The 12,761-nt window shown below is 37.8% G+C and overlaps 1 protein-coding gene across 1 annotated transcript in view; it reads left to right on the top strand.

The window, feature by feature from the left end:
* The window catches only part of CCDC171 (coiled-coil domain containing 171), a 300,537-nt gene that overhangs the window by 138,207 nt on the left and 149,569 nt on the right, over positions 1-12,761 (top strand). Inside the window, exons 17-18 of the mRNA XM_046023926.1 lie at positions 6,069-6,573; positions 7,758-7,874. Of these exons, the coding sequence (XP_045879882.1) occupies positions 6,069-6,573; positions 7,758-7,874 (622 nt within the window). The remainder of the gene's footprint in view (positions 1-6,068; positions 6,574-7,757; positions 7,875-12,761) is intronic.

The raw sequence follows: 12,761 nt of genomic DNA, 5'->3' as shown, positions 1-12,761 counted from the left end.
CATAAAAAGACAAGGTATGAAGCTTGTAAAAATAAGACATTTTTAAATGAAGTCCTTTGATGTCTATGTATCATTGAATGTCCGGTTCACATTTTGTCTTTTGCCAACATAAAGAATAAGAACTCAGGAAGCAAAAGTGATAAGAAAGAATTTTACTCCCTAGGGAAGTGTCTAATTTCTGGCTCAAAATCTCAGAGTTCATGGAGCACTGTAAGGTGTCCCTCGGAGCCTGTGTATTTCAGGAAGTAAGTACGTGATTCATTAGGCAAAGAAGGTATCTCCCCCCCAATCCCCACCCCCATTTTGGGGGCACTTTGAATTTATCAGACAGTAGAGGAAAGCTAGTGGAATTATATAGTATTTTTGATATGCCAAAGAAATCTGTATAAAAGATATCTGTACTATATATTCATTTTTTAAAAATTCTTCAAGATAAGAGTGTTGTTTTGGAGGAGTTTGCAAATGTTATTTCTGAAATTAAACACACTAAGGAGCAGGTTATTTCAGTGTTAGGAATGCTTTTGTCCCCTTTGAAGGTGATATTCCTTATATTTGCTTTAAAAATATTGACCTTCAATCTCTTTTTTTTTTTAAGGGGAAATTGCTCTTATTGCTGTTTCCAGTATTACCATCAAACAAGCTTTGTTCTTCAAGAATAATTCACAGTAAATAATGCAGTACTTCTCAAGGTCCCCGTGGAATATCAGAATTAATCTTAAAACAGAATTCTGACATGTTGATAGGTTCCAAGTTATATTTGGAAATTATATCTTTTTTTAATTATATTTTTCTTCTTACATTTTTAAAGCTTTTTATTCATTGGGTATATATTCAGTGCCTATTATGAGCAAAAAACTGTTCTAAGCACCAAAGAACATCTTATAAAGGATTTTTCAATTTTTTCAATATTTACTAAATACCTACAGGGTACAGAGCACTGTGACAGGCACTATAGTAAATGCTTCCTGGCTTCTAGGAACTAGCCCTCTATTGTATTGGAGGGAGAGTAGATATACACACATGAAATAAGTAAGTAGTGGTATAGGAATTAAATACCTGAGTGATACAATTGAGTTCAGAGCAGGTCAGGTCAGTGTGAGTGAGGATTATAGCGAAAGGCGTCAAGGAATGGCTAGACCCTGAAATGGGCTCTGAAGACTGTTAGGATTTGAATAGTGTTAGGGGAGTTGGAAGACCCAGAGGTGCTAGAGAACATGGTGCAATTGTGAGAAGAAGTGGTGAGTCTCATTTCTGAATAGTAAAGGAGCAGATTGTTCTCTCCTTTTTCATCAGGTTGAGGATCCTGAGAGAAGGTAGAAGCCTTTGCAGCAGACGGCATGTGGGGGTATTGTGACTTGAGGAGATAACCTTGGTTCAGTAAAGACAAAGAGGATAAACAATAGGATTGGACTGACCTGATGGGACAGTAGCATTGAAGTGGGCGTGAGTGGCTGTGGGTGAAGAGCTGGGACTAGCATGGGTCGCCATGGAGAAGGATCTGAATCAGGATTTTGCGGGTAGACCCAACCGGACTTGCGATGGCTTTTTGGGAATGTAGAGGATGGGGGGATTAAGACTGACTAAAAAGTTTTTATTTGGAATGGTTGGGTGGATGTTAGTAGGACTAACATGAAGAGGACTATGATGGATATGTTTAGGAAGCAAATCAGCAGTACTGGACAGGATACTTTAGCCTGAGAGGGCTATGGGGTCGTTAAGTGGATATGCCTACGGGCAGTGAGATCTGTGATTCTGGATCTCAGTGGAGACAGTTGAGATGCAGAAACGTAATTGTTAAGAAATGAGCAAAACTCTCATTTAGTATTAATGTTATTGAGGTTTTTGTGTTGTTAACTTAATATGCGTCTGTAAGAGGTTTAAAAATTTAAATATTTAACTTCATTGTTTTTTAATCTTTTTTTTTTTTAAAGATTTTATTTATTTATTTGACAGAGAGAGAGATCACAAGTAGGCAGAGAGAGAGGAGGAAGCAGGCTCCCGGTGGAGCAGAGAGCCTGATGCGGGGCTCGATCCCAGGACCCTGAGGTCATGACCTGAGCCAAAGGCAGCGGCTTAATCCAGTGAGCCACCCAGGCGCCCCTATTGTTTTTTAATCTTTAATTCACCCTGCTAATTAATTCTAGTTTTCTAGATATTCTAGTTGAATATTGGTCTGGTTAATTTTTTTTTTTTTGAAGATTTACTTATTTATTTCAGTGAGAAAGAGTGCAGGGGGCAGGGGCAGAGGTAGAGAGAGAAAGAAACTCAAGCAGACTCCCTGCTGAGCACAGAACCCATGGGGCTTGATTTGAAGACCCTGAGATCATGACCTGAGCTGAAACCAAGAGTCGAACGCTTAACTGACTGAGCCACCCAGGCGCTCCTTGGTGGTTGATTTTGAAAAAAATAACAATAACAATTGATAACTGATATCTTGATTATAATTACTTAAACCAAGAATGATGGAGGACAACAGCATTATTAGACAATTAAATAGTATTTAGAGATTATTTATTTTTAGTTTTAAAATTTACTTTTTGAAAGGATATATACACCCTTTTGTTTATTTCATTTTATTTTTTATTAGTTTCAGAGGTAGCATTTAGAGATTGTTTATTTTTATTTATAAACAGACTTCACATGTATTCTTAGTCCTATTTTTACTGTTTTAGCAATCTGTGAATGGCATCTCTTTCTTACAATACAAATCATAGGCGTCTCATGAAATCATCCATAATGGTAGTAATTACTAATAATCAGAACTTTTAAATGTATAATCATTACAAATGATCAAAACTTGGGGGCCACAGAATGACATGAGGATCTTCAAATATTGCTTCTTTTGCTTTGCCACCTGCTGCTACCAGGCGTGCGAAAATGACAACTGGCCATGTTAGTCTCGAATCCCAACTCTGTTTTTAAAACATTCCAGCTTATTCCTGTTTTTCTCTTCATCGAGAGAAATGGGGTGTTTTGGGAAGTTTATTTCAGATCTTTATCCATGTCTCGCCACGTTTTGATTACTCTGTCATCCTCATCCCAGGACCGCCAGTTCCTGGCTGCCGTGCTAAAACGCTCTCAGCTTCAACCCGAGGCCCTGAAGTGGGCCAGCTGTATACGGTAGAAGAGTTGGAGGTCTCTCATGTGCTAAAATTAGCTTAATCTTTTCCAGAAGGGGCTTGTTTACTTTCAGCTCTCTTTCTTTTTTTTTTTAATTTTTATTTTATTTATTTAAAAAATTTTAATTCCAGTAGGGTTAACATATTTTCAGCTCTCTTTCAACAACCCATTTGATTTTGACCAATGACTTCACATATTATTTTGAAATATTTAAAATGTCATTAGCAAATATATCTCTTCATTTTTTTTTTGTTCAAAAAAAGTATTTTTTGTTGAAAACACATTTCTTCCCGAGACTTTGAGAACTGTGAATGTGTAAGTTGGCAGCCGCCTGGAATCCAGTTAGGTTAATTTTTATGTCTACTACCTAGCTTTGGCCAGTCTGCCTCTTTTATCTTGGGTTTCCTAGAATTTTCCTGTTTTCCCCTCAAATTGAACTAATGGAATTGATTGTGGAGAAAATACAAAACTAACTGCTGTAATTTCTATTTCCTCCTCTCCTTCCATCCCCACTCCCTACATCTCCCCGGCTGCCCTTGGTAGTCTTTATTAAGATTTCTGATTCTCCCACCCATTAACTAAAGTAGAGTGACTTCCAGGATCTTATGGCTTCCATAGCTTAACCATCTATTATCTGCCTACTTGTCAATTTTCCATCATTCTCCTCTTTTCTTCAGGCGTTCTGAATTGTTTGCACTTCCTTCGAATACATTATCCTGTTTTCTGGCTCTTCCTTTTCCGCTCACTGGTCTTCCTGCCTTCTTTAACCATAGTTCATGTCAGTTTTTCCTTTTCTTAAAGGTTGTCACCCTTACAAGGGTGTCTCACATCTGCTTCCAAGCGGTGCACTCGGCTAGTTCTCAGAGTTTCTCACTTCTTTCAGCTGCTCCCAGTGGGACACCACTTCCTTTACATGTGTCATTGTGTGGAGCTCTGGAACACAGTCCCAGTGATGAAATCCGGCTACCTCAGCTTGGCCATCAGTGGAGATGTGGTTGGGGCAAGCCACAGTTCCTTTATTTCCTGGTTCCTTTATTTTTCACACTAGCACCATAGATATAGTTGGGTCAGACTTTAGAGAAGAGTTGGATTAAGTAAAGGGGATTATAATATAAAAACATTTAAAACTAAAATACAGTTTTTCACCTGCTCAAGGGAAAGCATCCAAGAAGTTGAATCCTTCAGAGAGTGGCTTCTTGCGGACTTCCTTTACTCCTTCGTACTCAGGACTGTATGTCCAAGGGCCTTCTACTCACTGTGCACCTTTTGGGAATCTCATCCCCTTGCTTTGGGGTTGAATTTGGCACAAGAGATACTTTTCTCAGCAGTGTATTTCTACAAGTTTGAATTCTTTTGGCTACCGCCAATCAACATTTTCCATGGTAGGCTTTGGTATCAAATCTTGAGGAGTAAGTAAGAGTTTGTATTATTTTCTTCAACTCTGATTGTTAAATTCTTACAGGATAGCTATGATTAGCTTCCTTATCAGTAGCTTTTTTTTTTTTTTTAAATACCTCACTACCTTTGTCATGTCCCTCCAAAACCTGTCAATATCATTTTATGCCAACTCCCTTTGTGTGCCTCTGGCAGTCCGGCATAGTTTTATCATAGCATTATGCCACAATAATTGATTTGCTTGTCTGTTTTTCTAGCACATGGAATTTAGTGAGTAATCGATAAATGTTTATTGAATGATAAATGAATCAGTAAAGGAAATTGGAATCTGTTATCTTCTGAAATCTACTCTACCTCAGCAGTTCCTTAATGATTAGGCATAAGATTTCACAGAGAACTAGTTTATTTTCTGACAATTAAAATTCACAGACCTGTACCCCTGGGGATAAAAATACATTATATGTTTATTAAAAAAAAAAAATTTGGAAGGGGAGGCGAACCATAAGAGACTGTGAGCTCTGGAAAACAACCTGAGGGTTTTGAAGGGTCAGGGGTGGGAGGTTGGGGGAACAGGTGGTGGGTAATGGGGAGGGCACGTTTTGCATGGAGCACTGGGTGTTGTGCAAAAACAATGAATACTGTTACGCTGAAAAAAAATAAATAAAATGGGAAAAAAAAATTTGCTGTCTGCAGTTAACATTTCTTTGTGTTTCAAAATTGTTTTCGACTGTAAGTTTCTTGATGAGGGAAAAAGGATCAGAGAACTGCTGGGGCCCAGCTTAGAGTTAGTATTTCTTCCCACCACTGGAGCTGTACTTTGTTTTTTGTTCTGTCTTGGGAAGGTAAGAAAGAGCTGAAATGAGAGAGTTTGTCCTGTGATTCAGTCCGTCCTCATTCCAGTAAACAGCAGTCAAGTGCCATTTGTTGTATTTTTTTTTTTTTAAGGGATTTTATTAATTTGAGAGGGAGAGCACGAGCTTGTGGCGTTGGGTGGGGGAGAAGGGCAAAGAGAGAAGGAGAGAAGCACACACCCCACTCAGTGGGAAGCTCAACACAGGGCTCGATCCTAGGACCCTGAGATCATGACCGGAGCTGAAGACAGGCTTAACCCACTGAGTCAGGCAGACTATTTGTTGTATTATTGATTTAACCCTTTGCTTATTCTGACAAAATGTGAAGTCTTCACATATAGGAAAACTTCTGTTGGTGGTGTAATTTCTGTTTAAAAACAGGAAATAAAAGTTAGTGAGGAATGGAAGAGGAGAAATTTCCTTTTCTAAATATGTGCATTTATGCATAGGTGTAGAGGAAATTCATGAAGTACTTTCAAATTTACATGTTTGATTTTATGTGAGGCTTCTATGTATGAGGACTTAAAAATCAGTGTGCACACTTAGATCTAAGCTGTTTGGCCCACTGTTGCTATGTCATACCTATTTTTGGCTATTTTGAACATGGATCTCTTGAAGAAGTTGTCAACAAAAGTGTGTTTTCTTTCTGGAGAAGTAATCAAATGCCTGTTTGTTTCCAATATTTTCTTTGACTTCTTACAGAAATTTCAAGAAATTGCTGAAAAAAATATGGAAAAATTGAATCGTATTGAGAGGTCCCATGAACAGTTGGTTCTTGAAAATTCACGCTTCAAAAACATGTTATCGCAGACTCAGAGGGAACAAACATCGTTGCTGGCAGCCTGTGCATTGATGGCTGGTGCCTTATATCCTCTCTACAGCCGGTCATGTGCCTTATCTACACAGAGAGATTTTCTCCAGGAGCAGGTCAACACCTTTGAGTTATTCAAACTGGAAGTTAGAACACTAGCCCAGGCTTTGTCAAGTGTAGACGAAAAGAAGCAAGAGGAAGCCAAGACGAAGAAAAAACCATTCAAAGGATTGATACGTGTATTCCGGAAAGGTGTTATTGCAATTTTGGCAGCAAATAGGCTCAAGATTTTGGGCCAATCGTGTGCCTCTCTTTTTACCTGGATGGAAAGTTTCAAAGAAGGCATAGGCATGTTAGTGTGTACAGGAGAGCCCAAAGACAAGCAGAAATTTCCGAGTAAGATCATTTATGCTTTTTAAAAATCTAAGTTGAGGGACACCTGGGTGGCTCAGTGGGTCAAGGCCTCTGCCTTCGGCTCAGGTCATGATCCCAGGGTCCTGGGATCGAGCTCCGCATCGGGCTCTCTGCTCAGCAGGGACCTGCTTCCTCCTCTCTCTCTGCCTGCCTCTCTGCCTACTTGTGGTCTCTGTCAAATAAATAAAATATTTAAAAAAAAAAATCTAAGTTGAATGTAAGTCATGTACAATGTGACTATTTTAGCCATTTATAAAAGCTTAAAAAAATCATTTAATATATCAAATTATGTAACATAGTCCCATGTGTATGTAGATATGTATATGCGTATGGGTAAATATATATTTATGCATAAAGGAAGTGGCAAATATAATTTCAATTTCATTATATATATACATTTTTAGCTTTATTATATTTGAATGCTCTTTTCACAGTAAAGTGGAGAGTCTATATAGTGATTTTTCAATTAAGTCAATCCAGAGGCTCTGCCCTATGTAAAATTAATTACCAGTAAAATTTATTTTCACTTTCTATGAATCAGTATAAAATGCTCAGAGTTAAACATCTATTGAGGAATTGAATGAAAATGAGATGAATGTAAATTTTCCAGTTAACTTTTTTTAAAGTGCTTGATTATTCTGAGGAAACAATGATTTCAATTTTTAACTTTTAAAAATCAAGCCATTAAGTAATTTAAGCAGAACTAAAGAAAACTTTTCCTCTCTCTATTTTTGAGAAAGAGAGAGGGAGTGAGAGTGTATGAGCGGGGGTGGGGTGGACTAAAGAGGGACGGTAGGAGAAAAAGAAAGAGTGTCTTGAACAGGCCCCATGCCCAGCGTGGAGCCCTACATGGAGCTCAATTTCACAACCCTGACTGAGATCATGACCTGAACTGAAATCAAGGGTCAGATGCTTAACTGACTGAGCCACCCAGGTGCCCCATCTTCTTTCTCTCTCTCTCAATCTCTCGACTTCACTTAATTTATATCATAGATAAATAAATCCTCAGTCAAATCTAGCATTTTTTGTAGACTTTTCCACACTAGGCAAAGTTGTATCTATAAGTTTTGATCTATTTCTTAAATAACCAACTGTAGCTATGAAATTTAAACATGGATTTTAAATGTTTGTAGCATTGCAAGATGGATTTCTTTCTTTTTTTGCAGAGCATCAGAAGGAGCAGTTACGTTGTTTGCAAGCACTCAGCTGGCTTACCAGTTCGGACCTTCTAGCGGCAATAGTCACCTCTATGGCTGAGTTACAGGAAGTCATTAGTAAAACAGGTACAACTCCCTCTTCTAGGTCCTTGTGAGATACTCTTAAAAGCAAAATGTCTAGAGATGCTTTATGGTACAAATCCTAATAAACCATCTAGGAAGAAAATATATTTGTTTTCATCTTTCTTTTTATTCAAGTACAAAGAAACTATTAAATCTCTAATGATGTAGAGACTTACTGTAAATTTTGGTGGGTAATTTTGTCTTAATTTATGGGGAAATTAAGTGACATTTCTTGTGAATGTATCCACCTTATTTTTTCCCTTTGTGATCTGATTTTCCCATGGAAATCTCATTAGCTCTTTTATTAAGTCATACTGGTAATGTTCTTGCAGATGTTTTAGTTTTTCTTTATTTCTATTTCTAGTTATACATTTTAGAAGATTGAATAATAACAGAACCAGTAGAAAACTTTTCTTATTTGGTGATGTTTTCTGAATTGATTTTAAATAGAGTGAATTTGAATAGTCAGTTTTTTCCACCAGGCATGGTATCAGTGATTTCCAAAGGTCTAAAATTTTTTTTCATGGTCTCAGATTGTAGGATATGTTTGTATAAAAGATTCAAGGAAAACTAATTTCTGAAGAATAGCATACAGTTACCTACTGGTTAATTTATGTCATTGGACTAATTATGGTCACTTCAGACACATTAACAGTAAAAATAATGGATTTGGTAACACTTGCCTGCTTAATGGAATGTTGTAAGCATTAATGAAATGATAATTTAGGATGTAGTTTAATTCTTTAGACAAGTCTGCTATATACATGCAGATAATTTATTATGATTTCACACATCTAAATCTAGGTTCTTAAGAGTAGGAAACAAGATTCAAAGATTATTTTTAAGTTGTGGCCATTGGTCTTGGTAAGCAATATGCATCTCCAGTATTTTGGTAAAACCTCAGTGTACTGGATTTGAAGTCTGAAATAGAAGTCTAAATAAATGTATTTTAATTATTTTGGCACTATGGTTTCAGAGCAAAATTAACAGTCTTATAAGAACTTAATGAAAGTTTTTGAACTTAGTTTAAAATACAGATTATTTGTGTTCATCATATTCTTTGTAGGTATGCGGACAGTTAAAATAGATTGGTTTCTTAAGCTATAATTCTGTTTATATCATTACTTTATTTTTCCTTATCACTGTGCTGTATATACCTGGGAGATAAAAGAAAAATATGACTTGAATCTGGACCTCTAGAACATATACACAATGATTATAGAACAAGACTGACAACTTAGAACAACTTTAGGCAGAATGTAATCAAGGATTGCATGAGGAAATACTGGCTTTGAATGTAAGATAAAAAGATGCATAAGAGATGCAGCTCAGAGTGGACTTACTAGTATTGGGAAGGTTCTGGGAGCCTTATCTGAAGGCCTCAGCTAGGCCTAGCATGATAGACAGTAAGTTACAGAAGAGGGACCGCATCCAGATGGAGGGCAGCACTTAAGCAGGACTGCAGCAGTGGGAATAAGCACAGAATGGGAAGAGGACATTCGGGAGATGGAATGGAGATCCATGCCTCACACTGCTGGCTTATATGTGGTGAGGACTAAAATATATTTTCTATTATAACTATATTGGAGAATAGTAAGGAAACAGGTGGATCCTTGGCATGGGATCAGATTATAAACTTATAAAAATTATTTGTTTGAGAGAGAGGGGAGAGAGCTTGAGCAAGCACAAATGGAGGTGGAGGATGGAAAGGGGAAGGGCAGAGGGAGACGGAGAAGCAAACTCCCCACCCAGCAGGGAGCCCTATGTGGACCCTGATTCCAGGACCCTGGGACCATGACCTGAGCCAAAGGCAGATGCTCAACTGACTGAGCCACCAGGTGCCCCAGATTATAGAGGTTTTATAAAACCTCTAAAATCTCAGTGATCTCCCTGAGCACATTTTCCAAAAGTGGACTATTGCAATATTTTAAGTTCAAATATTGACACTATGGTTGTTTGAGACCCTAATAAAAATATGTGTAGGTCAGACTTATCAAATGGAAGGTAGATGGAGGGTGGTGTGTCTTTGAATGCTTGCCTACTGCCGGAAACAGCTGCCTCTGATGTTAGAATCTGGTTTTGCCTGTAATGGCTTGAGAAAAGGGAAAGTTTAGGGAAACTTATTTTAGGGAAAGGCTTTAAATGTTGTTGGCTAAAGAACACTAAGTACTTAGGAAAGAGAAAGTGATAGTTGCTAAGAGGGGGAGGATAATTGATGTATTAAAGTCTGGAAGAGTATACGGAAGAATATAGTTGGACAGGTAAATAATTGAGTTATTGTTGGACCAGTACAAAAATGATCAGTGTGTATCTTTTGCAGAGATGACTTAACAAGCTGGTCTTATAGAATAATTCATTCAAAACATGATGATGGGTTACTATATTACCTTTTCCAGGTAATGTGTTTTCATTTTTATATGTGTTCCAGTAGTAGAAATCTCAGATATTTTAGCAGAAAGGATGGGCAAACATTCTCAGACACTTAAAGTACATGAGAGGTTATTAACAGGTAATAATGAAGGCAATAGATGTAAAGCTATAACAGTTTACGTAGTCACGTTGAGTTTATAAATGTATGAATAACTTAAATATATGGTAAGCATTATCGTATAGTAGAACGAGCATTAGCTTTGAACAAGGCAGATTTTATTTTGTATCCAGATCTGCTAGTTATTAGTTGTGTGAAATTAGGCAAGTTGGTTTAACTTTACTAGGCCTCAGACTCTTTACCTAAAAATGGAGATAGTAGTGTCTTCCTGAGTTTTATGAGGGTGTAATGAGGTAATACTTGTTGAACATTTTGTATAGTACCTGGCGTGTAGTGGGCACTAAAAAAACTGTTTCCTTACCACCCATCTCATCATGAAAGTAGTGTATTACATTAATGAATAGACATACACACTTCTGCCTGTACACATTTTTAGACTACTGATTATTTTCTGTTTCTGTGTGCTCTTCTAATCTGTTTTATCTCTCTCTATCTATCTATGATTTCTTTTCCTTATCCTTCCCGCTTCCTTCCTGCCGCCCACTCATCCATCTACTAACAGACTAACAAATGATAAAAATGTTACTATAGGCCACATAGTGTTTTATATTTGCCTGTAAAAATTATTGTTATTAAGGGGCTTGAACTCACCACCCTGAGATCAAGACCTGAACTGAGATCAAGAGTCAGAGGCTTGGGGCGCCTGGGTGGCTCAGTGGGTTGAAGCCTCTGCCTTCGGCTCAGGTCATGATCTCAGGGTCCTGGGATCGAGCCCCGCATCGGGCTGTCTGCTCAATGGGGAGCCTGCTTCCTCCTCTCTCTCTGCCTGCCTCTCTGCCTGCTTGTAATCTCTCTCTCTCTGTAAAATAAATAAATAAAATCTTAAAAAAAAAAAAAAGTCGGAGGCTTAACCGACTGAACCACCCAGGTGCCCTGCGTTTAAAAATCATTTTGAAGTCAAACTTACAGAAAAGTTGCAAGTACACAACAGAGGCCATTCCTTTTGCTAAATAATTGAGAGTAAGAAGTGGACGTGATGCCCATTACTTTCTCATATTTCAGTGTGTATTTCAAGCAGACATTCTTCTACATAACCAGAGGGCTGTGATCAACGTTAAGAAACCATTTGCACCGGGTGCCTGGGTGGCTCAGTGGGTTAAAGCCTCTGCCTTTGGCTCAGGTCATGATCTCAGGGTCCTGGGATCAATCAAGCCCTGCATCAGGCCTTTTGCTTGGCAGGGAGCCTGCTTCCTCCTCTCTCTCTGCCTTCTTCTCTGCCTACTTGTGATCTCTGTCTGCCAAATAAATAAATAAAATCTTAAAAAAAAAAAAGAAGAAACCATTCGCGCCCCCTTCGACTTTCCTTAATTGTCCCAACCAACCATGTCTTTTAGATCCAAAGGATCTGGTTTAGAATTATGTGTTGCATTAAGTCCATCTTTCTTTAATCTCCCCCAACACTGAAAAGTTCTCCAGTCTTTCCTTGACCATCATGATCTTAGAGATTACAGGCTGATTTTTGTAGGATACCCTTCCATTTTGATTTGTTTGATGTTTCCTCATGATTAGATTCAGTTTATGCATTTTTGGCAAGAAATCACAGAAATGATGCTGTGTTTCACTTATGGTGTGCTGTCACAGTGTTAGCTTCAAAAACAGTCATACTTTTAAAGGATTTTCTTCTTCTAGGGAATGATTTTTAGTGTTTGGATAATATTTATTAGTTGGGCATTTCATAATTTGTTTCCCCAGTTCATAAGAGAATCTTTTCATCATAGGACAGGTGTCAGGAATACCATCAGTTCAGCTTTGATTTGTAATTGATTCATTGTCTCTTGAATCACCTAATATTATGAGCAGTGTCTTCATTTTTTCAACCAAGTGGAATATCGAAATGCCAAAATCTTGGGAAGGTTTATTAAGGAAATAATCTGAAAATCCTGAAAGGAAAGAAGTTATTTCTTAGAGCTGTATTTTTTCTTTTCTGTTCTTTCCTACTTCCATTTTCTTTTTGAAGAACTTGCTGAAAATTTAAGCCATTTTACGTGTCAGGACGACATACTGATGGCATCAGTGTCACTTCTTTTTGTTTTCTTAGCCCCGGGAAAACTGGAACGTGTATGTCAGTATCCAGTAATAGCTTTTAATATATTAAATAGTACTTGCATTGCTTCTTGTTTTATCTTTGTTCTAAGGTTAAAAAAAAGTCAGTAAATTATTCTTTTTAAAAATACTCTTTTTAGGGACGCCTGGGTGGCTCAGTGGGTTAAAGCCTCTGCCTTCTGCTCAGGTCATGATCCCGGGGTCCTGGGATCGAGCTCCGCATCGGGCTCTCTGCTCCGCGGGGAGCCTGCTTCCTCCTCTCTCTCTGCCTAGTTGTGATTTCTCTCTGTCAAATAAAT

This window comes from Meles meles, chromosome 11 (assembly GCF_922984935.1).
Source record: "Meles meles chromosome 11, mMelMel3.1 paternal haplotype, whole genome shotgun sequence".
Taxonomy (NCBI): Eukaryota; Metazoa; Chordata; class Mammalia; order Carnivora; family Mustelidae; genus Meles; species Meles meles.
Note: the sequence above shows the minus strand (reverse complement) of the source record. Positions and strands in the feature narration are given on the sequence as shown.